This window comes from Lepidochelys kempii, chromosome 7 (genome assembly GCF_965140285.1).
Source record: "Lepidochelys kempii isolate rLepKem1 chromosome 7, rLepKem1.hap1, whole genome shotgun sequence".
Classification (NCBI taxonomy): Eukaryota; Metazoa; Chordata; order Testudines; family Cheloniidae; genus Lepidochelys; species Lepidochelys kempii.
In genome coordinates, this window is record NC_136386.1 from 95,862,993 (window position 1) to 95,887,815 (window position 24,823).

General features: G+C 43.3%; 1 protein-coding gene across 1 annotated transcript in view; it reads right to left on the reverse strand.

Annotated features, from left to right (window-relative positions):
- The window catches only part of KNDC1 (kinase non-catalytic C-lobe domain containing 1), a 128,718-nt gene extending 120,757 nt beyond the window's left edge, over positions 1-7,961 (reverse strand). The window contains exons 1-2 of the mRNA XM_073353950.2: positions 7,748-7,961; positions 3,642-3,840 (exon numbers count right to left, since the gene is read on the reverse strand). Coding sequence (XP_073210051.2) covers positions 3,642-3,840; positions 7,748-7,837 — 289 coding nt within the window. The 5' untranslated portion in view covers positions 7,838-7,961. The remainder of the gene's footprint in view (positions 1-3,641; positions 3,841-7,747) is intronic.
- Between the last annotated feature and the right edge of the window lie 16,862 nt (positions 7,962-24,823).

Sequence of the window (24,823 nt, forward strand, 5' to 3'; positions counted from 1 at the left end):
GCAAGCCCATTAGCAAGAATTTTTAATGAATCTGTAAACTCAGGGGTTGTACCATATGACTGGAGAATTTCTAACATAGTTCCTATTTTTAAGAAAGGGGGAAAAAGTGATCCAGGTAACTACAGGCCTGTTAGTTTGACATCTGTAGTATGCAAGGTCTTGGAAAAAATTTTGAAGGAGAAAGTAGTTAAGGACATTGAGGTCAATAGTAAATGGGACAAAATACAACATGGTTTTACAAAAGGTAGATTGTGCCAAACCAACCTGATCTCCTTCTTTGAGTAAGGGATTTTTTAGACAAAGGAAACACTGAAATCTAGGTAAATTAGATCCACTGTAAGGCATTTGATACAGTGCCATATGGGGAATTATTAGTTAAATTGGAAAAGATGGGGATCAATATGAACATGGAAAGATGGAAGAGGAATTGGTTAAAGGGGAGATTACAGTGAGTCATATTGAAAGGTGAACTGTCAGGCTGGAGGGAGGTTACCAGTGGAGTTCCTCAGGGATCGGTTTTGGGACCAATGTTATTTAATCTTTTTATTACTGACCTTGGCACAAAAAGTGGGAGTGTGCTAATAAAGTTTGCGGATGATACAAAGCTGGGAGATATTGCCAATTTAGAGAAGGAACAGGATATCATACAGGAGGATCTGGATGACCTTCTAAACTGGAGTAATAGGATGAAATTTAATAGTGAGAAGTGTAAGGTTATGCATTTAGGGATTAACAATAAGAATTTTAGTTATAAACTGGGGACGCATCAGTTAGAAGTAACAGAGGAGGAGAAGGACCTTGGAGTATTGGTTGATCATAGGATGACTATGAGCCGCCAATCTGATATGGCTGTGAAAAAAGCTAATGCAGTCTTGGGATGCGTCAGGGGAGGTATTTCCAGTAGAGATAAGGAGGTGTTAGTACCGTTATACAAGGCACTGGTGAGACCTCACCTGGAATACTGTGTGCAGTTCTGGTCTCATGTTTAAGAAGGATGAATTCAAACTGGAACAGGTACAGAGAAGGGCTACTAAGATGATCCGAGGAATGGAAAACTTGTCTTATGAAAGGAGACTCAAGGAGCTTGGCTTGCTTAGCCTAACTAAAAGAAGATTGAGGGGAGATATGATTGCTCTCTATAAATACATCAGAGGGATAAATACTGGAGAGGGAGAGGAATTATTTAATCTCAGTACCAATGTGGACACAAGAACACATGGATATAAACTGGCCATCGGGAAGTTTAGACTTGAAATTAGACCAAGGTTTCTAACTATCAGAGGAGTGAAGTTTTGGAATAGCCTTCCAAGGGAAGCAGTGGGGGCAAAAGATCTATCTGGCTTTAAGATTAGACTCGATAAATTTATGGAGGAGATGGTATGATGGGATAACATGATTTTGGTAATTAATTGATCTTTAAATATTCATGGTAAATAAGCCTAATGGCCTGTGATGGGATGTTAGATTAAGTGGGATCTGAGTTACTACAGAAAATTTCTTTCCCGGGTATCTGGCTGGTGAATCTTGCCCATATGCTCAAGGTTTAGCTGATCGCCATATTTGGGGTCGGGAAGGAATTTTCCTCCAGGGCAGATTGGAAGAAGCCCTGGAGGTTTTTCACCTTCCTCTGTAGCATGGGTCACTTGCTGGAGGATTCTCTGCTCCTTGAAGTCTTTAAACCACAATTTGAGGACTTCAATAGCTCAGAGATAGGTGAGGTTTTTCACAGGAGTGGGTGGGTGAGATTCTGTGGCCTGCATGTGCAGGAGGTCAGACTAGATGATCATAATGGTCCCTTCTGACCTCAGTATCTATGAATCTCCTTTCATAAGACAGGTTTTCCATTCCTCGGATTATCCTAGTAGCCCTTCTCTGTACCTGTTCCAGTTTGAATTCATCCTTCTTAAATGGGAAACCAGAACTGCACACAGTATTCCAGGTGAGGTCTCACCAGTGCCTTGTATAACGGTACTAAAACCGCCTTATCTCTACTGGAAATACCTCCCCTGATGCATCCCAAGACTGCATTAGCTTTTTTCACAGCCATATCAGATTGGCGGCTCATAGTCATCCTATGATCAACCAATACTCCAAGGTCCTTCTCCTCCTCTGTTACTTCTAACTGATGCGTCCCCAGTTTATAACTAAAATTCTTGTTGTTAATCCCTAAATGCATAACCTTACACTTCTCACTATTAAATTTCATCCTATTACTATTACTCCAGTTTAGAAGGTCATCCAGATCCTCCTGTATGATATCCCGTTTTTTCTCTAAATTGGCAATACCTCCCAGCTTTGTATCATCCGCAAACTTCATTAGCACACTCCCACTTTTTGTGCCGAGGTCAGTAATAAAAAGATTAAATAACATTGGTCCCAAAACTGATCCTTGAGGAACTCCACTGGTAACCTCCCTCCAGCCTGACAATTCATCTTTCAGTAGGACCCGCTGTAGTCTCCCTGTTAACCAATTCCTTATCCACCTTTCAATTTTCATATTGATCCCCATCTTTTCCAATTTAACTAATAATTCCCCATGCGGCACGGTATCAAACGCCTTACTGAAATCTAGGTAAATTAGATCCACTGTGTTTCCTTTATCTAAAATCTGTTACTGTCTCAAAGAAGGAGATCAGGTTGGTTTGGCACGATCTACCTTCTATTTCCCCATGTTTATTCCCCCCCCCACACACACTGTTACTCACACCTTCTTGTCAAATGTTGAAAATAGGCCATCCTGATTATCACTACAAAAGGTGGTGTGGGGGGGGTTGGTTCCCCCCCGGCTGACAATAGCTCACCTTAACTGATCACTGTTATAGTATAGCAACACCCATTTTTCATGTTCTCTGTGCGTATTATATATATATCTATATCTATCTCTCTCTTCCTACTGTATTTTCCACTGCATACATCCGATCAAGTGGGTTTTAGCCCATGAAAGCTTATGCTTGAATAAATCTGTTAGTCTCTAAGGTGCCACAAGTATTTCTTGCAATGTGAGAGACTAAGGCTCTTGAGATTTTTGCTGATTTCATCTTATCCAATAATAGACTTTCATTCACAATGAAATCATAAGTCCTTTTGTGAATGGCAGCATCCTCATGTTTCCAATGAGGCATAAAGATCTTACATTCCGCCACATGCAGACACCACTCAATCCTCCATTCTGTGAAAGCTTTATCAGGTCACATCTATTCTACTGCTAGATCTACAGCCAAATACCCACCTTCTTTAGCCATACTTGTAATTTCATGGACATATTTTAAGTGGTGAGAGAAGCAGCACCCCGATTATGCTTTGCCCATACTTTCAGACATGCAAACTCATGTCTGCACAAGTCCATAATTTACTATGTTTAAAATGTAAGTGCAATAAATTCATGTGGGAAAAAAAAAATCTGTGAAAACAAGTGGATCCAAGATCTTACTAAATCCAATCAGAAACCTTTATTCAATATTAGCATAACTAGTAAATGTAGAGTGCTTATATGGACCGCCATTCAACCATTTATCAAGAAATTCTGCTTTGCAGTCTAATTAATTCTACATCAAAGTTTGAAGTGTATAATGTTTTATTACATGCTCTCAGCATGACTTTGCATACTTTTTAACAAATTGGCTAGAAGCATAAATACTTACCACTGAGCTGTTCCATGAAGCACACATTGCCATTGGTGTTAAAAGCCAAAGTGTCAGGAGTAATGCAAAGTGTCTGGAAGATTGCTGAATGGGAGATGCTCTTCATAGAATGGCTACACTCCAGGCAAATTGCCCAGATATCTTGCTCGGTAAGACAGCTATCCCGCAGTGACAGAATATCAGCAAGGGACACATTCTCCTGCCAAGACATGAATTCAGAAATTACTCTGCATTTGATGACATTACTTGTAGCTAATTGTGTCAAATGTCATCTACAATACACAACCTGATGTGATTCTAGCAAGTTCTCAGACTTCCTAGGACAAAGAATTTAACCTCCCACTCCTACCCCTCAAGTATTTAATATAAAGCATATTCAGCACAAAAAGTGTCTTAAGGGAAACAGTCAACCTGTGCAAAGATCTCACATTAACTTCAGAAAACAGGTATTTTTGCAATATATTTAAATTGAGACACTCCTGCACCACACTAAAATGAAAGGATAGTCTTGAGGTAAAGGCACAGGGTCATAGGAGACTTGGATTAATTTTCCGACTCTGCCACAAGTTTCCTGTGTGACCTTGGGGGAGTCACTTTAAGCTCTTTTTCCCTCAGTTTCCCCCACCTGTCTCCTGAACGGGGCCATTGCAAGGTTTAATTAGTGTTTGTAACTCTTTTGTGAGCCTCAGGTGGTGCAACACATGTTTTGTGTTGGATTTTTTTTGTGGGAGGGGCATAAGTCAAAATTTTAGATAAACAGCCTCCAGGTGCCTGATGGTAGCCCCAGGTTTTTGTTTATCCAGTGCTACCTAATGGTCAAGGTAACAAATAAGGCGGTCTGTCTTCACAGCTGTGCTATTTATTAGGCTGTGTGTGGGAATTCCAAGAAACGTGGCGAAAGCTTTGTTGGAGACATTCAGAAGTTTGTATTGCTTTGTTCAGTCTAGTTTAGAGTAGAGAATAACTTTACATTGGCAGGACAATGCACTGGAAGATCTGACAGGCTCTTTCAATTTTTAACTTCTATGACTGTATGCTTTAGGAAGCTGCTTGGATAAAAAGCTTATGGCTAGAAGTGCCATGCCTAATAGCTGTATTATCACACAACAGTTACTATTGCCAGCCCCCCAGGATCATCCTAGAATCTCCAGGAATTAAAGGTTTTTTTTTATTAAAGATTGTGTCATGTGATGAAACCTCCAGGAATCCTACACAACATAAGGACCCCAAGATAAGGGCAGTAACCACAAGAAACGTATTTGCCTTTCCCAAGCAACTTTAAAAAAATGAAACAATTGGGCAAAATTTCAAGCTAGATACATACTCATTACAATTTAGTCAGGAAAAAAACATAGTAGCAATTTTCTCAAAGCTCTAATAAGTAGTTGACATTTCTCAGACCTCCAAAATTCCAGATATTTAGAACTGAGTTTAGCTATAAAAAGTTAGTGAAGGGTTTCGGGTTACAGAACATATATTTTACAAATATCTAACAATTGATTTTTGTTTGTTTTTCTTTTGGGATGGAGTAAAGGCAAATTTATTAACATAGTCATTAATATTTGTTACTTCTGTATCATTGCATTCAGCATCACTTAATGGGAAAAATATTCCCAACGTTAGAAACACCACCATATTGGTCTTCTGATTCTCCTTTCTCTTCTCTTTCCCAGTCTGTCTCTTCCACTTCCTCCTTCAGCATCTCCCTCTCTGTAACACCTCCCAATTCTATATTATTGGGCTCCTCTTCCACCCCCATGCTCCCTTCTCTTAAAAGGATCAGAAATAAAATAATGCTAAATCTTGAGGAGATTTTCTAAACATTTAAGGGATTTAGGAGCACATTGATTTTAGTGGGATTTGTGTTCCTAGATCTCTTAGGCATTTTTGAAAAATCTTTCCTTCAAGTTCAAGGCTCATCAGGCTTTCAAGTTAACATCTCAATGAAATAAAAGGGTCAAGGAGAACTCAGACTCTTAGAGCCATTTCTTATAGTCATCTGTAGACTCATAGCTTGTGTTATCACACAGATCATATTTGGAAGATCTTTATCATGAGGTTAGAAACCCTTTGAGGGAGACAAATGAAAGCTTAGATTCTGCAGATTCTGCACATGCTTTGTGGTCCAGAGGCAACCTGGATGTTTGCCACCAGTAAACTATGCCATAAGACATACTTAAATGTGAAAGACAACATTTTAAATATAAAGAGGCATCTGACAGAGTGAGCAGAGAAGAAATAGAATATTCTTAGACAAACCAGACAGCAAAAAAGACATTTCTCAAAACAAGAATATAGAGTATCTATTCAAATGGGGACTTTTAAGAGCTTGCCAGGAATGGCAGTCAAGCTCCATTTAATAAATGCCTAGCTCTTCTATAGAGCTTTAAGAGATTAAGAAGTTGTTTTCCCCTCCACCACCCACACTTTTAGGTCTTCAACTTTTAATCACTCTTCTTGAATATTCCTAAGAATGCAATAATTGTGTCAGGAAGCACCCTTAATATCCTGAGAGCAGTCTGAGAGATCTTCCAAAGGGTAGTCATGGAAAACTTATTGAATCATGATTCATACACCTGCAGAAGACAATAATCTTGTTCAGTCTGAGGAATAAAAAAGGTATCCCCGATTAGTTTCCAATTTGCTAAAGGATTTGGATTCACACTCAACTCTTGAGAGCAAAAACGATTGTGCTAAATCTTCACCATGTGACAGGCTCAAGGAAACAGAGGTCACCGGACAATGTCCAAAAATGGATTACCTGATCCTACTTGAGTTCTTGAAAAGAACTGCAGCCAGTCCCTCCTCCAAATTATTTATTATTTGCATTGCTAAGAGCTTTCTCTATGGTTTAGGCTACTCCCTCTTCACAGTTACCACTTGATGGATTCTACCCTTGAAATTGACAGAGAGGTAAGAAGAAAGAGAAAAGTGCTATTTAACAACTGAACCCAATGCGCGAAATGTATCCATCACTAAACTACTATTTAAACTATTTCTGGTCCATGTTATCCAAATGCTAGCCAATCAGGCAAGCAACACTCTCCAAATCATTCCTTGAGTTATGAAGGAAGAGATCAATAATGCAAGAGTAGAATTATGTATGACACAACAACTCAGAACTAGAGACAGTTCCATCTTTACATGTTTGTTTAGCACAACAGTATAAACAGACTTAGCAGCCTTTCCAACTGCCTGTTAAAGGCCGTTAACATGGCAACAGGGAAGCTTTCACAGAAGAAAAACTGGTTTGCTGCTTACTGAAGGGGATTTATGTGATTTTGTCTGATTAAGAATCATTGTTATTAAATGCTACAATGAAGTCATAGTCCAACATTTGTGACATTAGTCTGCAGACATACAACAGTTAAATCATATTGACGAATATGGGGTATCAAGAAGCAGGGTGTGAGGGAGTAAATCCATTAGGAACACAGGTTTCTGGGATTATTAGGAAGAGGGAGCAAGATAATCTTATTGACATGAAACATGTCTCTGTATGGCCCCTAAATATATTTCTCTAGTTCCTATGTAATAAGACTTCCCAGACTTTTGATAACTGCTAATCATAAATCCTTGCCCAGAGATGTTTGCATGCTACAGTTCTGCAGGAAAAAGATAGTTCAGAACATTTCCTTTATAACTTACTGCTTTGAAGAGTAAAAGCAATTTGCCCTCACAACTTTTAAAAGGTAGGAGAATCCGGCTTTTTCCCTACAACTGAGTTAAGATGATCGGGTCCCTGTGGAAGTGGATTTACATCCCCTTGACTGGCCAGTCCGCGTTTACCACAGGGTTAGTTCCCCATTAAGTCCACACTTTCCGCTCTCGCAGCGCAGCGCCCCGCCGTAAACAACCGAAGGCAGGGAAGGGCAGGCCGGGAAGCGCAGGCCAGCAGCACCGCGACCGGAGAACTAGCAGCGGAGTTGCTGACACAAACAAGTTCATCCCGAGAAGCTACTCCAGCAAGTGCAGCGCTGGGGCCACAGTTTGCTGCTGGGAAGGGTCGGTCTCGCCCACAGGTGCGCGCAGTAGCCAGAGCTCTTCAGGGACGAGGGCGCGCTCTTGCCAAAGGGGGGTGGGAGGCTGCACTTTGGCACACTCACCTCATCCTCCAGCAGCGTCGGCAGCGGCTCGAAGTCATAGCAACCCACCTCCTCCGGACACCCAGCCACTGCGGCTTCCACAGCCTCCATGCCGCCTGGGGAGGAAGTGGCAGGCGAAGTCTTCACCCCAGCAGCCTGGCTGCGGGCTCCAAGCCCAGCCCTCTGCGGCTCATTCCCAGCGCCTGCTCGGGCCCCCCCCCGGGGCGGCTCCCCGGGGCGGCCCCGGGCTGTAGCCCTGCCCTTGGCCCGCAGCGCGGCACACAGGCACCTCGAGCCCTCCGCCCCACCCACGCCGCTCGCTTCCCGCTCCCTCTCCCCGGGGTGCCGCGCCCTGCAATCCCTGCCCGGGGCACGCCGTGCCTCCGCCCCCCGCCGCTTCGCTAAGGCAGCGATCCCATAGTAACGGGCACGGCCGCCGCCGCCGCCGCGCCTTGCCTGAGCAACGCGGGCCGGACTGCAGCTCCCCCAGGCAGCAGCCGCCTCCTTCCCCAGCTCCTCCGCTGCAGGGGGCCTCGGCCCGCTGGCTCCGGCCTGGGTTACTGAGCCCTCCCGGCGCAGCCAGGTGCCTGCCCTGAGAATCACCGCCCCCCCCCCTTTAATCCCCCGTTCCCAGCCCCCTTCCGCTCCGAACTAACGCGGAGCAAACTTCAGGCAGCAACTTGCCGCCCCTGCTGGCCCCCGCCCCGCCAGCCGCGCCGCTGCCGCAGTGCTCCCTCTGCGCCCGCCGGAGCTCGGGGTGGGTGTCGGCGCGCAGGCTGATTGATGCTCGCGGGTTGGTTTGTGTCTGGTCTGCCGGGCTCGGAGAGCGAAGCCTGCGGCATGCACTGGCAGACTGGCCCTTTGCCAGGGCTTTCCAAAACCGTCAGCCCAGATATTGATGTTGGAAACTGAATGTTATCAATCCTCAAACCTCACGCTCCAGTCCTGCAATGGGCTTCATGGAAGTGGACCCTGGAGCTCTAGTGACTTCAGTGGGGCTCCAGGCAAGTGCAGGGATCTGGATCGGGAAAGGTTTGCGGGATCAGGGCCTTAACAATGATAACATTTTCTGTTTGCTTTCACTCCACTTGGACATTAAATTAAACTTAGTTTAATTTTGTCCCATCCCCGCAAATGCACACACTCTGCTGCAATTTGATCTACCACCGGGGACCCCTCACCTTGAGAGAAAGTGGCTGGGACACTGGACTACAAGTTAGGACAGCTAGGTTCAAGTCCCTGTTTTGCTACAGACTTCCTGTGTGACTTAGCCTCTTTGTGCCTCAGTTCCCGGGCTGTAAAATAGGCATAAGAGAAGTGCCCAACCTCACAGGTGTTGTGAGGCTAAATACATTACAGATTGTGGTATCCAGGTACTTATGACCCAGGGACCCCTTGATGCCAACTGGCAGATTGGGTGCTTAGAGGGATCCCTTGGGACAGATATGTGCATAATCATTAAAGGGTAGCTTGTGAGATCTCTACCAAGAGTCAACATCCCACTTACCATGATAATTGTGAAATGTATGTTTGGATAATGTTTAAGGAATTATGTATCTGAACTGAAAATTGTGTTCTGAAAGTATGTGAGGTATGGCAGGTCAGCAGAATGTGATAAACATGCTCCTGGCAAGCAAGAGGGAAGAGATGCTTTTCTCCATCTGTGTGGTCAGGGGTTTATTGTGAAGTGTCTTCTTCATAATGGAGGCCACTGTACAGACTGTGCCAAATACTAATCAAAAGATTGTGAAATTGACAAGAAAGCACATAGGAAAAAAACAAGCAGCCAGGGACTCCTGTTTATGGTAAAGACAATAGATGTGGGGAGTATAAATAGGGGTGCAGGGAAACACCCTGAATTTTTTCCACTGAAGAGGCAAGCTGACAGCATAGCTTGTCTCATGAATGGAAGATCACAGCCAAGACTGACTGTAATATGCTGGAAGGATTTGGGGTGAGCTGTGTCCTATAAGGCATGACAGAAACTAACAAGTCTAGGCTCCAGAATGCATGTTATGATTTTATAAATAACCATTTGTTTCCAATATTTTTACGTGCCATCACTTGAAACTCTGTTAAAAAAAACTTTTACTTTTTTACCACTATACATTTATCTCTAAGTGCTGCATGTTATGAGGAGCAGTGATCTGAGGTGTAACTGATAAGCTGGGGTGTATTATCCCTTTGGGAGCAGTGAATCTGTGAATAGTGAGAGAGTGTTCAGTGGAACAGGGCAGGGGCTGGACACTTGAGGGGGACGCTCTGGGGGCTTTAGTGGTGGGAGTGTGCCTATTGCTAGCGTGCAGAGGGATGTCAGACCCAGGTAGGTTGAGAGGGGAGTGCTTATGTTGCCTTTGGAGGTAGGGAGCTGACTCATGGCAGGCAGGACAAGGCTTCCTCACACAAAGGGCGGGCACTGCAAGGTGCCTCACAACCCAGGAAGCATCACAGTACTATAGTAATGCGGGCTACCCCCAATAGCTTTGGGCATGTCTACACAAGCACTTGGGTTTACACCCCACTTTGGTGGGCAGTAAGTGCTTATGTAGAAGTGCCCTAAGACAGCGGTAATGGGGAATCATAGAAATGTTAGTAAATCTTTCTCCATAACATATACATTGACCTCATAGTGTCCATTTAAGCTTTAAAAGGTGGAAAGAGGGATGCTTTCTTAGGGGTTCTGTTTTTTCTCTCACTTCCCCTTCACATGATTATTGGAAGCTGGCTTTCTGCTGTGATTTCACTCCTCTCCTCACCACACTACTACAGTTCTACACCCTCAATACTACAGTAAGGACTGGGGAAATCTTCCTGACTTAAAGTTGCTGTGTGGAAGGGCAGGCAGCCTTTGTTTGCCTGTGCTGCCTCTTGATTCCCTTGCTCGGACTTGCACAGGTTGAAAAAACAGAGCCAAAGAAGAGAAGTGTTGGACAATCCACACAAGCAGCTAGTGGAGTGCAGCAGCAAGATAAAGATCAGGAACCATGAGAAAGTCAGGACAATAGAAGATTGCATTCCAAAATAGGTTACTCCTGTTGTCATGCAACAAGTTTCTTATGTGTGTGGAATCCTCCACTTACATTACACGAAAGCTTATGCTCTAATAAATTGGTTAGTCTCTAAGGTGCCACAAGTACTCCTTTTCTTTTTGCGAATACAGACTAACACGGCTGTTACTCTGAAACCTGTCATTATTTCGATTGTCTAACATGATTGCTAAGCAAATAACCCAACCAATTGTAAGTTGTACTAGTTCTCATTTGGAGGAAGAATTCCTCACTTTGGATCAATATTAAGGCAGTTTTTACACTCCCGTCACAAATCATTTGTGATTTATTTGAATTTGATGATTTAAAAACTTACACAAATTTCCCTCATTCAATTTGGAACAGTTAGAAAATCACAGATAATTAGGATTATTTCAATGTTTAACTACCCTTACAGGTAAAGGTGCACAGTTTACATTTTGTAAAGTGCTGTTCTAATGTTAACTAATGAATCCTCACACTTCCATGAAGTGTTGTTTACAGAAAAGGGGGGGAAAGTCAAGACAAAGAAATCTGATCCTGCAGCCCTTAATCCTGGGAGTAGTCCCACTAAATTTAATATCCAATTTCAGCTCTGATGAAAGTAGATACAGTTTCTTTGGATAGGTTCATTAGAAAATCCAGGCTCAGACCAGTTCAACAAATTTTAATTTCACTGACCATTGCTGCCTCAGAAGGCTTGCCAAAGGTTCTGGCTGTCCATTTGGAATAAGTTAGTTGTTCTGTATGTAGGGTCTGAGCACTGGGCTGGATTTATTAAGAACCAGTTTGGTACTGATACTGCCAATATAATATTACTTACATGTCAAATGGATAACATAATCCAGTAGTGACACTATCTTCAGCTGCTGAGAAAGCATTCAACCTCATGAAGTGGAAATATTTATTCCACATGCTCACTCTGTTCCAAAGTAATTGGGAGTCAAGGTGTCATTGTTAGTCTCTTTTTAGAGTAGCTCTGTACTTTAATGAGACACATCGATTGAAGACCCATGTCACAGTTCAAGGTAACTGTATCTGTACTGTCCCTCTATGATACAGCAAGGGCACCCACTCTCTGTCTTCCCCTGGCTGTCATCTCTCTGCGGTGGAGACCCACATCTCTCTCCCTTCTGAGTTGAGCATCACCAGGCTGAACAGTTCCCTGCCTTCCTCCTGATCCAGCAAATAGACAGGACCTCTGGTCCACGGAGGGCCCCCATCCTTAGGGAAGGGTTAGAAGGACTTGGCTTACTGAGGCCCCATAAGACTGTGTTCTTGGTCTGAGCTGAAGCAGTGATGAATTTGAAACCACAAGGAAACTCCAGGAGGGGTTTTGAAGGACTGCACCTGCCAGAGCCCATGTTAGGGGTCGGTTGATCGCTGGTAAGCTTATTAGCATACATGTAGGTTCTTCTATTGTTTTTAATGTTTTCTCTGTAGCACTTTTACTTTAATAATAAAACAGGCTTTAATAGGAAGTGCTGTGTTGTACCTTATAATGGTGAGCAATTATTCTATTTTGAAGTTCTGAAGAGAAGCTTGCTTAGGGACCCCATCCTTTTCTGGGAATAACACAGTGAAGGCAGGGAACTGTTCAGGCTGAAGCTATCCCAGTCAGAAGAGAGAGAGAGCACTACACCAAACAGAGGTAATGGCAAGAAGAGCACAGACTATTCTTCCAGGACTGTTTCCTCTCTTCTAATATCTTCCTTTCATTTTTCTAGACTGCTGGGTTACCAAATCTTAAAAGGGACACCACAGGACGGGGTGGGATGCCCCTAAGGCCCTACTTCCCTTAAAAGAACAAACCACCCTGTCACAGGAAAATTCTAAATGCTCTCTTTAGATGGTGGGCTGCCTCCTCAGCTACACAATTTGCACCCTGGTGGGACAGTCTGTATTCTACCCTACTCCAGTGGTCCTCCAAGGATCTTAATTGGTGGCTCCTTCATGGACCCATGAGCATGGGCATGTACCTGGAGCAGTTCACCCTCCCTCCCCCAACACTCACCCCTTTTGCAGCATGAGGGAGACTCTGGTGCAAATTTACATTGAGTGCATCAGGTTGCAGCCCCTTTTCCAGCTTCTCCAAAACCTTCTCCTTAGGTTCTGGCTGCATTTTTCCCTGCACCCCCCTGATCTACAGTCACTGCATCCTGATGTTGGTTAAGGCAGCCATCCATCATACCAGGAGGAGGATGCTGGAAGGGGAGGAGCTCTGTGACTGTGGGACCTATTTCCGCTCCTCCCTCAGATTACATATCCGAGTAGAGTTCCTCTGGGATGTGTCCACTGGCTCCCTGGATGCCTTTGAGGAACAGTGGGTGCTGTTTGGGATTCTCTGCTCAGCGTCCCCCTTTAGCACCTTGATTTTAACCCTATGACCTCACTCCTGTCTGTTTTTTATTAGTTGTCCCCCAACCTTATTTGAGCCCTGGGCTCAGTGGCTCCTCCCCTTAGGCTGGGGGAGCGGCCATTAGATGTTGGTGGGCTTCCACCCCCTGCAGGAACTCAGTAGGTACACAGATGTGCAGCTGACAATGGGGAACTGGGAAGATGGCCCTACTATCCCTACCCTGCAGCTTCTGGGCTTTATGTCCTAGGTGGGGAGTGGGTGACAAAGCCCCAGATATGCAGCTTTATGTCTTGGTCTTCCATGCCCCATTCCTTGCTTGAGGCAACTTTAAGTCTCCTTTGCTCTGCTCCAAAGCTAAGGAACTGGAGCAAAGTCTTTAAGACATGCTTCCTTGGATGCATGTCACTGATGCAGATTATCTTGATTTTGGTCTTAGAAAATGACACACACACATACTTCAATCTGCAACAAACTGGTTTGGTGACATGCTGCAACACAAGTTACCACACATATTAGTTGCACTTTTTTTGGTGGGGGGAGGGGGATTTTTGGCTCCTCCCACTGTTTCACCTGTGAAAGTGTGTCATATGGCCCTTAGGGTGTGTCTTCCCTAGGAAAAAAGGTGCATTCTCAATTTGAATTAACCCACTGAAGGTGAAATCCCAGTGAAGACAAGGCAGGTTGTAATGTGTTTTTATAGAGAGAACTCCCTTGAGGGAGTTCTCATATAGTCCAGGTTAAAGAGTAAGCTTGGCTCCTCCACAGTCTTTAACTCAACCTGCCAACTCCTGTGAAACTACAAAATGCCTTGTCTTCATGAGGATTTTACCTAGAGTTAGCTAAATGGGTTAAGAGCACATCATGTTTTCCCAGGGGAAAATAGCCCTTAGTAGCAAGTAGGATCAAAAGAAGAACCATAAAGCCATTTGTGTTGTATACCCCTTCATGCTGACACAGGAATCCTCTGCAGTGTTTTAGGCATTAGTGATTGCACCATTAAGTAGTGTAGGGAACCCCATGCTTCCCCCCCCCCCAAAAAAAACCCCCCAAACCCCACCAGGACCATGAAGTAAGCTAGTGATAAATGGAGAAACTGATTTTCAAACTCCCGGCCTCCCTCCCACGGGTGTTCTTAATGATCTGCAAATTCAAAAAGAAGACATTCTGTTTACCATTACTTCATTAAGCCTTTTCGATTTAGTCATCATGGGGCTCACATCTTCATCCTTTCAAATGCCTGGACTTGCAGAGCACTGTCAAAAGTTAAGAGACTATGCCCTTGCCATTCAGAATGCACTGGTGGAAGATGACAAATTATCTCCAAAATATAATCTGAACACAAATAGCTGGATGAGGGAAATCTGATATATCACTTTTATGGCACATTGTGTCACTAGTTATGTATTTCATGTAAATTACTAACTTTTTTCTTTTCATTACAGCTGTTTGGTTGTTATTCTTTATAGATTACATAATTATAATTGACTGTATTAAAATTTAGGAGCATCAGCATAGTAGATAAAAGCACACATTTGTTACAGCATTAGATGATGCATTCTATTTTTAAAAGCTTTGTTTACTGGCAGTTTGTCTTAAAGTTCTCATTTTAATTTAGTTTGGGTGATACCACAGGATCCAAAGGCGGAGGAGGGGGGGTCAGTGTAAACAACTAGCCATTGCATGTGTTTGTACTATTTATACCCTATTCACACTGTTTGCTTTTATTAAACAGAGCTTTTTCTAATTCCATATGCTCCAATACAGTTGCTGTCTATGAAACTACTGCTCCTTTATAGCAATTATAGCCTTTAAGACAAGGGAAAGCATTCTGCTAATAGCTGACTGCAGCTGCTTTTATGGCAGCAATGAAAATGCATAATAGAAAAAGGTAAATAGTGTGTTGCTGTACCTTAGCATTAGAGTTAAGGACACTAGAATTTTTAAACCTACCCCATTATGGTTACTAATTGTATAGAACCATCAATTTGTTGGTCTGAAAGGGTTGGTGAACTGAGGCTGTGCAAGCCTCAATGGACTGGGCTTTTCTGAAAAGCACTGGAAAATTCTGTTCAGGATTACCTTCCCCACATAGTAGGAATAAGACTATTCCACAAGCATGCCCCCACCTGGGGGACCAGGTGTTGAAGACTCTACACTGAAGTAGTACAGCAGCATGGACCTGATCAAGTAACCACTAAAATGGAAGGCAAAATCCCTCTTGACATCGGTGCTGCCTCAGAAGAGGCCCCATTGAGGCAAGATGCCTGATGCCTCAGTTGCAAATACACAGAGCCAGCACAATAGTCTGTTTGTGTAGAGATCAAGTAATCTACCAATGGGAATTCAAAACACGTGTAGAGTCCCCTTTACTTCAGTGGAGAATTAGTCCTAGGGAGGAGAAGTGATTTGCCTGAGCCCAGAAAGCAAATCCTTGGCAGAGCCAAGTTTGGTACTCAGGAGTCCCTGGCTCTCTCTCCCACTGAAAGTCCACTAGACCATCCTAGTTGTCATAAGTCTGGTTAATATCTTTTGCTTTTTAAAGAGATCCATAACTTCTATCTTCCTATATGGCCTCCATCACCACAGTATCTGAATGCCCGCCCACTACGTATGGATTTATCTTCAGAACAGCCTTGTGAAGCAGGAAAGTGTCACTCTTCACATTTTACTGATAGGGAATGCATCGGTATGCATCCGATGAAGTGAGCTATAGCTCACGAAAGCTCATGCTCAAATAAATTGGTTAGTCTCTAAGGTGCCACAAGTACTCCTTTTCTTTTTACTGATAGGGAAAAGAAGCACTACAATATCAAAAAGAAAAGGAGTAGTAGTGGCACCTTAGAGCCTAACCAATTTATCAATTTAACAATATCAAGTGACCTGCAAGGTCATACAGGAATTCTGTGACTGAAATGGGAATTGAACTTGTATCTTGAATCCCAGTCTAGTGCCTTATCCACCAAATCCCCCACCAAACTATCCTGCCTCAATTAGTTTGTAATTGGATCTTTATAAGATCACATATAAATCCCTTTGCCTTTATAACCCATTTTAGTAGTGTTCACTTGAAAGCACTGAAAAAAGGTGGCACCTGATTATTTTAAAACAGTGTGCTTTTGTGTAACAAGATACTCTTGGCAATTTCCCACTGGAAAATATGCTAACAGGATGGTAACTGGCCTGCTGTCAAAATGGCATCTCACAGTAATTTGTCTGCATCTTAAAGCTCAATTTTAAAAAGCAAAAGTAACTGATGTGCAGGCACAGTAGTTATTTTGAAAACACTTGTATATCTCACACATTAAACTATTTCCTTAAAATACTTTCTATGGAGATTTATGGTGTCACTACAATTAGAGTACAATCACAAAAAGACTGGTAAACCAAAGGCTTCCCCCACCCATGTGAGAATGAAACCAGTCACATTGGTTTATCCAAGGCTCATGAAGTTGGTGATCTGCTAGAATGCCCTTCTGCTACAAGGCCAAGAAATGGATAGTCTGGTGGAACTATGCAATTATCTGGGGTCCTCCACAATTGATATAAATCCCCTCACCCTCTTCCAATCCCCTTCTCAAGAGCACAGATGTCCATAGTTCATTAGCAAACCGGGGGGCATCAGCATTCACATCACACTCCTCGCCAGTGCCTGGCCCGGGCTGGGGAAGCTAATGTGCGTATGTTAAGATGACGACTAGAAAACTATGCCTAGTGAAACATGAAGGTAGGCAACTAAGAGACAGGTAGCACATATCTTGTCTCTGTTGCCAGCAAGTTAAGATGTCCCACACCTTCAGCTTCCTCATTTCTTTCCAGTGAGAACTTACCTTCTGTGCTTCATGTAACTCCCTCTACATGAAACTGAAGCCGAAAGGTGTAAAGAAATTCCAGCTTGTGTAATATGCAACAGCTCACCTCTTAAGTAAGAAAAAAATGTCGAGTTCATGCCAAATGGGTGCTCTCCACATTCCATTGCCTCTCCATTTGTTACTGATTACAGTGCAATGCCTGGCTCTAATCTTTAAGGCCCCATAAGTACATGGCTATTTCAGAGATTGGTTCTCCATCTGTGCTCTGTCAATGCCACTGCTATCAGTGAAAGCTCAATGGCTGCTGAAGCCTAGTGAGAAATTCTCAGAAGCAGGTGTCAGAATGTTCTCAGTAGAAGATCCTAGAATGTGGGACTCTTTTCCAGAGGTGATTAGAATGAGTGATCATTTTCAGGGTATGATCACAAAACAACCTTTCTGCAGAGACCTTTAGTCAACAAAGAAGTGACAGAGGGTCAAATGTCCCGTCCCCCGGCCTTCTCCCCCCCTCCCCCCAAAATCAGTTGGCCTTGCAAGTGGTGAAGAGTAGGGTCTTTTATAAACTGAATGCAAGTCTTCATTTGTATTGACACCTTGATAATTTGGTAATGGATGCATCAGTTACACGCCTATGCTCTATGCCACTGGGGACTCCCCTCCAGCGAGGAGATGAGATCAGTGCTGACCCCACTGTGCTGCTAGAGTGACACATCATAGGGAAAAAAGCAAAGGAGAGAATTTAGCCATGTACACCATATAAATAAAACAAGCAAATACAGAGAAGAGACTAAACCCTTATCCTTGCAGCAGGGGGGAAATGTGCAGTTCTCCCTTCTGGCAGGGGAGGTTATCAACTGCACAGAAGAGACATTGTGTTTCAGATAGGTCATTAATTAGGCAATGGCAATTATCTCTTGGATAAAACTACAGCCATTCCAGACCCCATAAAACCTACTGAATCACAGTCTATGCCTTAGGAATTTGATAATCCAAATGAGTCAGCTGAATAAAAGCCTCCTTAAAGCTAGAAGTTGCCCAGATCTTCTCTGGGACTCATCTGGACCTATAATGTGGTGTTAAATATTAATTCTTGCTAAGTTTGTTTTATATCATGGAAAAAAAAGGAAGAAAAAAGATATATTGTTTTTTTAAATCTGTAGCAGGCAGGTGAGAAAAATGAGGACTGGGGAATGTCCTAGGCAGGAGCCTACACAGAAAGAAAAAGCCAAAATAAACTTAGGAACACCAAACCCTGCTTTCCTCAGTCTAATTCAGTTCCTTGTTTAGCATTTGAAGGAAGTGGTCATGGTTCTAGGGTGAGCTGTGCCTTTGACCCCTCAAGCAGTTTCTCCGGGGGCACCTTCTTCAGGCCCACATCTGCCCAAGTAACAAGCCCACATCTGCACTTCTCTAGGAGTGGAATCCAGAGATTCACCCCACTTTCAGGCAGGATCCCCAGGCTACAGTGCCAATAGGTAAATGCAGTGACTCAGCACAGCTCCATCAAAACAAAATGTTATTTATACAAAGGAGCATAGCAAAGAAAAAAAGTTAAAACAAGAGTCTATATGTATATTGTCTTACTTAAGCTAGCACTCCCCTCACAACTTGGGTATGCCCAACTTATTTCTATAGCCCCTACCCTGTATTTCTGGGGACCTTACAGCCTGCTACTTTTTGCAGACTGTGTCTTGTGTCACAGATGGTTAGCTTTTAACCACTTTCAAGCTCTAAGATTTCCTGCCTAAAGGCCCCTGAAGTTTCAAGCTCAGACTTGTCCCCAGCCCCCATGGGATCAACCAGACTTCTGATTCCACACACATACATTGTCTGTTTTAATACTGGCCAGTGGAGAGGTCTACAGCCATTGACTTTGGTTCCTGCAGATACCTGGCTAACCAAGTCTAATTTAACTGATTTAACCCTGAGCTAATCTTAGCCAGCAACACAACAATCAAACCCACAGAGACCTATTCATCTATATAACAGCCATAAATTTAATACAGATACCTCCCATGTAGTTCACCAAAGCATTAATCATAGGAAATCACTATTTTCACATTTCTCCCCCTTTTGCATCCATGTAAGGCCAGCCACATGAAGATCCAAAAATATATGGCCAAATTCACTGGGCCATTAGTTCTGTGTTGTGTTGCTCCAGCAGTGCCATTACACCAGCTTACCTGGGGATTCCCCTGACATGAGAGAATCTGAGTGGCACAGGGTCAGTGAAGTGGGTCCTATACATATGCCCCCCTTGTGTAGGAGAACAGCCGAAGGGGGGGAAAATAAAGGGGGCACAACCAAGGAACTGCTACATGCTCCTAACTCCTGACTGCTGGAGTAGCCTTTGTCAGATGGGAGTAACTTCTAGGGGGCTCTATCAATGCAAAGCTGCCCATTGGGAGGATTCCCCTGGTATAAGGAGAACTTTAGGTGTCACAGAGCCACTTAGTGATGCCTAAATCATCCTTTCCTGGGGAAAACATAGTGGGTAAGAAAGTATGGCAGAGGCATCTCTGTGCCCTAGTGATCCCTGGCTGCAATAATTTGGGCAGTGGCCACTGTTGGAGAAGCCCATTAACTTGGCCCGCGGAGCAGACTGGTCTAGGATTGGGGTATTGATGCCTCAAGCCAGCTTGGTATCCTAATCCTCCTCAGCTCTGCCAAGTGTATCTGAGCTGCAGACATAGACATAGCAAATACACTCACTTAATCAATATGGAGTATGCAACAAGCAAAGAATTTCAGCCAGGAAAATTAAACTGTATCAGCACATGAAACAGTCATTGTCCAGTCATATCACTCCTATTCCACACCAGCAATTCACCTTAAAGTCTCACCATTGACTAGTATCTGCCTTTCATCACTTAATCAGTATTTAAAGCTGTGTCTGATGAGTCATTGATCCTAGTTACATCTCCAAGGTGTATGTCACTGGGAAGTCTAAGAAAGAGTACAAAGCACTTTGCCACCCTCCAAAGAGAAGTAAAAGATGCCTTTTTCTTGTTTTCTCATTTGTTTTACAATAGCAATAATTTCTATTGCTTTCATATACTTGCAACAAATGGCTTTTGCAATCAATGAAATGTCTTAGCTTTGCTTTGGCTATTAATCATTCTCAGTAACCATTTATTGCTTTGTATATTACAAAACAACAGTGGGAGAGCCCAGACTCCCCTATCACGCACGCTTGTTATGAAGTGCATGAAAACCCTCATTTCAACCCCCCGTGGGCAAGCAACGTGAGGATAGATTTTGGAAACTCTGCGGCTGGGATTAGACACCCTCAGGGTTGATGGATGGATGGCAGGTCCCACACAATCTGTGGATGGGGAACCCAATATCTTCCTTAAAACTCTGCTGAGAGGTACAAGGCTAACTGGTGACCTAACCGGAAGGTTGAGTCAACACCTACCAAATGGCAGACCACCATGAGGTGAGACAGTATCCCAAGAGACATTGGATCTGCAGTGACTGGAGTCATAGGGCCCTAACCTGTACTTCAGTAATGATACACCCTGCCTAGTCTACATCTGCATCTGCATATGAAATGAGTCTGTGCTTTCAGTGATGCAGTTTTAGGTTATTGCAGCACAGAGTCACACAAGATACTTAGACACAAGAACAACTGAAAAGGCTGTCACTAGAATGTCCAGGGTTTTTAAAAGGAATCCTTTGTCATTTGTTTTTTTCCCCATTAAGCTTTCAGAAAGCATTGATCAGCCCTGAAGAGTGGTTATCTAATAATGAACCATTTATGCTTATTTTGGTAATTAAAATAGGTTTACTGCTTTTTACTCCTTTTAGTTCTGCAGAGCCAAATAAATTATGAGGGAGAGAGCTGGATTCTATTCCTTATGTATCATTGACCAAGTTGTTTACTCAGTTCCAATCAAATTTAAATTATATCTGCGTAAACCCCTTGAAGGGCAGGAGTAGGTGCAGGACTGCAACAGAAAGGTTGGCACCTGGTCTTGGGCATTTTTCAGATACCGTCGGCCACACCTCACTTTACCCCCATATCTGTGATGAACTTTTGGGATGGCAGTTTCCACAACTGCAACCCTAGCTTAAAATAATCTTGTGGCTTGGTGGAAAGGGTGGATTCTCAATTTATCTCCTGTGAACGTTGCTATTCAGTGCAGAACATTATTTTATCTTTACCACTGTGTGGAGTAAGCTGAGGATTAGAAAGAGTCAAGAATTTGTTGACAGAGGTTCCCCCCCACACATTCTTTTTAAATCAAAAAGTGGTGATTGAAACTGACTTCCTCCCCCCCCCCAGAAAAGGGTCAGTTTCAAACAAGAATGTTTCTCATGTCCAGGATGGAATTTCTGGTTAAAAAACCCACCAAACCAGAGAGAGAGACTCCTACCCCAGATTAGTCTGGTGATGAGGGCAGTAACCTGGGATACAGAAGACCTGATTCAGCTAGAACAGGGACTTGAACCTGGATCTTCTACTGCCCAGGTAAGTACCCTCACCAGCAGGCTATTGACTATTTTGAGGTGGACACTTTCATCCAACCCCCTCTCTCCCTCTTCCATCCAAAAAAGAGCACATCAGTTTCATCCTGTTGTGGAACAGAATTTTTTAAGTGTTTGTGGGAGGCAAAACCATTTCCCACCTAGTTTTATTGGGTCTCACTTCACCTGTCTCACTTTTAAGTGTGGTTACAAAAGACCCCCTTTTAGGGTGACCATATTTCCCAAAGGGAAAACAGGACACCACGTGGGGCTGGCCCAAGCCCCTCCTTCCAGCCACCTGCAGTCATCCCCCACACCCAGCAGAGCTGTCCCCACCCGCCCGCCCAAGCCCTGTAAGCCTCTACTCGAGGCTGTCGCTCCAACCATGCCGGCCCCCGCACTCCACAGCGTTCCTCTGCACTGCACACCACTTTTTTGGTAAAAGTGGATATTTGACCCATTTGCTCTTGCCAACTGATTCAGTTGGCAAAAGCAAATGGGACAAATGCCCGCTTTTGCAAAAACAGTTGGGATGGCCGGGACGGGGCTTAAAAAAGGGACTGTCCTGGCCAAAATGGGATGTATGGTCACCCTACCCCTCATTGTTGTCTTGTGAACTGACCAGAGTGATTCTATGAGGGACTGTATCTTTGAATTGCGATGTAATCTTGGGCAAGTCATGCACTCTGTGCCTCAGTTGTAAAATGGTATGAAAATGCTCCAATCTTTTCACAGCACTAAAGATCTATGGCTGTAAATATGCTAAAGCAAGGCAAAGTATCATTATGGATTATATGTTATTATTGTGGGGGTTTTTTTTAGGATGGGCTGATAGCATAATGCGTCACCTTCTCACTTGTTAGAATACTGTATTTTTAAAAATATGAGCTAAACCCTCAGATTTTTACCAACCCCAAACTTTGGAGATGTTGGAACTGGATTCAGCCTGGCATCCAAACTTTACAGCAGTCCTCCCTCTTCAGAACCAAACCCTTGAATCTGAACAATTTCAAACTTAACAGCTCAGCTCCAACTCGTTTGTTATACATTCAGCTGAAACAAAGCATCACCCATGAAACCTTGGCATCACCAATAAGAGAAATATGTTCTATGAAAAGCAGCTTAGAGCTGCCTGAAGTATCTCAACTACAACTTACAATTATTGAGGTTTGAAATATATTATCCACAGACATTTATATAGAATAGGAATTGCAAGGATACTTAATAGTTTAGGTGTTATCTTAGTTTAAGGTCATTCTCTCCAGTTTATGTTTTAATCAAAGTAAATAAAAGTTGATTACTGCAATAGTGAACAACCAAAATGACATACATACAAAAGCCCAGTAAAAAATTATTGTTAATACAACCTCCCAAACCATAATGTTTACAGTACAGACTGCAGTGCTGGTAATTTAGAATTGATTTGAGACACAAAACTTTTCTTAAAGTTTGTTACTTCTAAAACTGCTCTATAGCATCTAATAAAGGTACAGTGTACATTCTGTTTCTTCTTACTAAGGTGAAAAGATGGATGAGTTGTTCTTTATTTGCAAATTGATTTCAGTAACCTCTAAGGTATTCCATGCTTATGTTTTGGACACATTATTCATCATGCTTCTATTTTGGAGAAGTTATTTTGAATCAGTTAGCATGCTCTCTTGTTTCATTGTAGTTTTCTATCACATTTTTCTATCAATTTTATATAATTACATCACTTCTGTTCAAAAGCTAGAAAATATAAATATTACCCTGCAAATACTATAGCTCCTTTTTGTCTATTTGTATTCAGTCCTCCATTTTTCCTCTTCATTGCATTATTAAATAAAGAAAATTAATTTATTCAATGAATCATGTATATAAGTAGAGAAAACATGCATGAGTTTCTTGATATACACCAACAAATTACATATTATCCATCAATAATTTTATTCACTGATGTGGAATATGAAATAGGGAGTTGGCAACTTTCCATGAATTTAATCAAATGTTCTTTTTGTATTTAAAGTTTTAAAGCTTAAAATAAGAAAAAAATGTTAATCAGAAATTCCAATCAGACTCCCCGCCAAGTCAAATCTTTTGCAAAGATCTTAGACATCTCATATAATGGAGTTCTTTTTTTGCTTTATCACCTAATAGGCTGTCCTCTTCTGTACTGGCTGCTGCTTGATATGGTGATAAATTTGCTTCTAAAAACCTTCTGGCATCTTCAAGGTTATGAAAAATGTGTGTTTTATTACTTACAAAACTACATTTTATCTAGTTATAAATTTGCCACATCAGCCTTAATACATGTGTATTCTATTACTTTCTTTCTGCTCTTCAAAAAGTTAGAGAGTTTACATCAGTTGTTTCAGAGAATGTGAAATAATTTTTATTCATAAACTACACCACTTAGTACAAATTTTCTCTTTAAAAAAGGAGCAAAGGCCCTGGACATATAATCAAAGCCATACAGCAGGGTTCTATGCAAAAAAACATTGCTTGAGAAGTGTGAGGGAAAATAACTTCTTACTGAAATAAGAATATTAATGTAGGGCAAAAATTCCTGTAAACCTTGGCTTGTCTTACAAGGGCAAATTGACCTGAACAGCTATTGCAAAATAAGCTATACCTCCCTGCAACCTTCTTTATTTATAAGGAATATACAAGGTCCTTGTGACAGGGGTTGGGACTCACCACTGCAGCGCCTCCCGCTGGCACATCTGGGAATTAGCTCTGTCCTCTGCAGGGCGCCCTCTGCTGGTGGTGTCCCATCCATCTCTCGCCCTGCTGGCATATGGACCCGCGTTGCTCCTCGCTCGGCAGTGTCCTCTTCAGGACACTGCTCTCTGCTCCGGTCTAGCCCCCTGTTGGGGGTTTGGTGTTATCAGCAGTTCACCATCTGCACCTGCTGTAGTGGCTGGCTGTAGCCTCAGAGTCTAGCCCCTTCATCGCAGGGGCCAGCCACAGCCTGGACCAGACCACACTGCTCTTCAGCCAGGTGTAGTACAAGGGGGAAGGGGACCCAGGCCCACCTGCTACTCTGGGTCCTGACACAGGGACCCTCTAGCGGCAGCCTCTCTGCCCTCGTTCTCTCCCCTTGCCCTGTTATTGTCCCTGGGCCACTTCCCCTTCAGCCCTATGCACCTGCCCAGCCCTTGGTAGCTAGGCCAGCAGCCTGGGGTTTTCCTTGGCCGGAGCTCCCCATCTCCTTTTGCCCTTCCCCAGCACTGCTCTGTCCAAGGTGCTACCTTTCAGCTCAGGAGCCATTCCTCCTCCCTTGACCACCAGGGAGCCTTTATATAGGGCGTAGGCCAGCCCCAATTGGCTCTCCCCAGGCCTTCTCTGATTGGCTGCTGCAGGTCTGCATAGCCTCTCTGGCCTGGTTCAGCCCTTCTTCTCAGGGGGTGGGGCACCGCCACACCATAGTCCTGTTCCTCTGAATGCAGGAGGG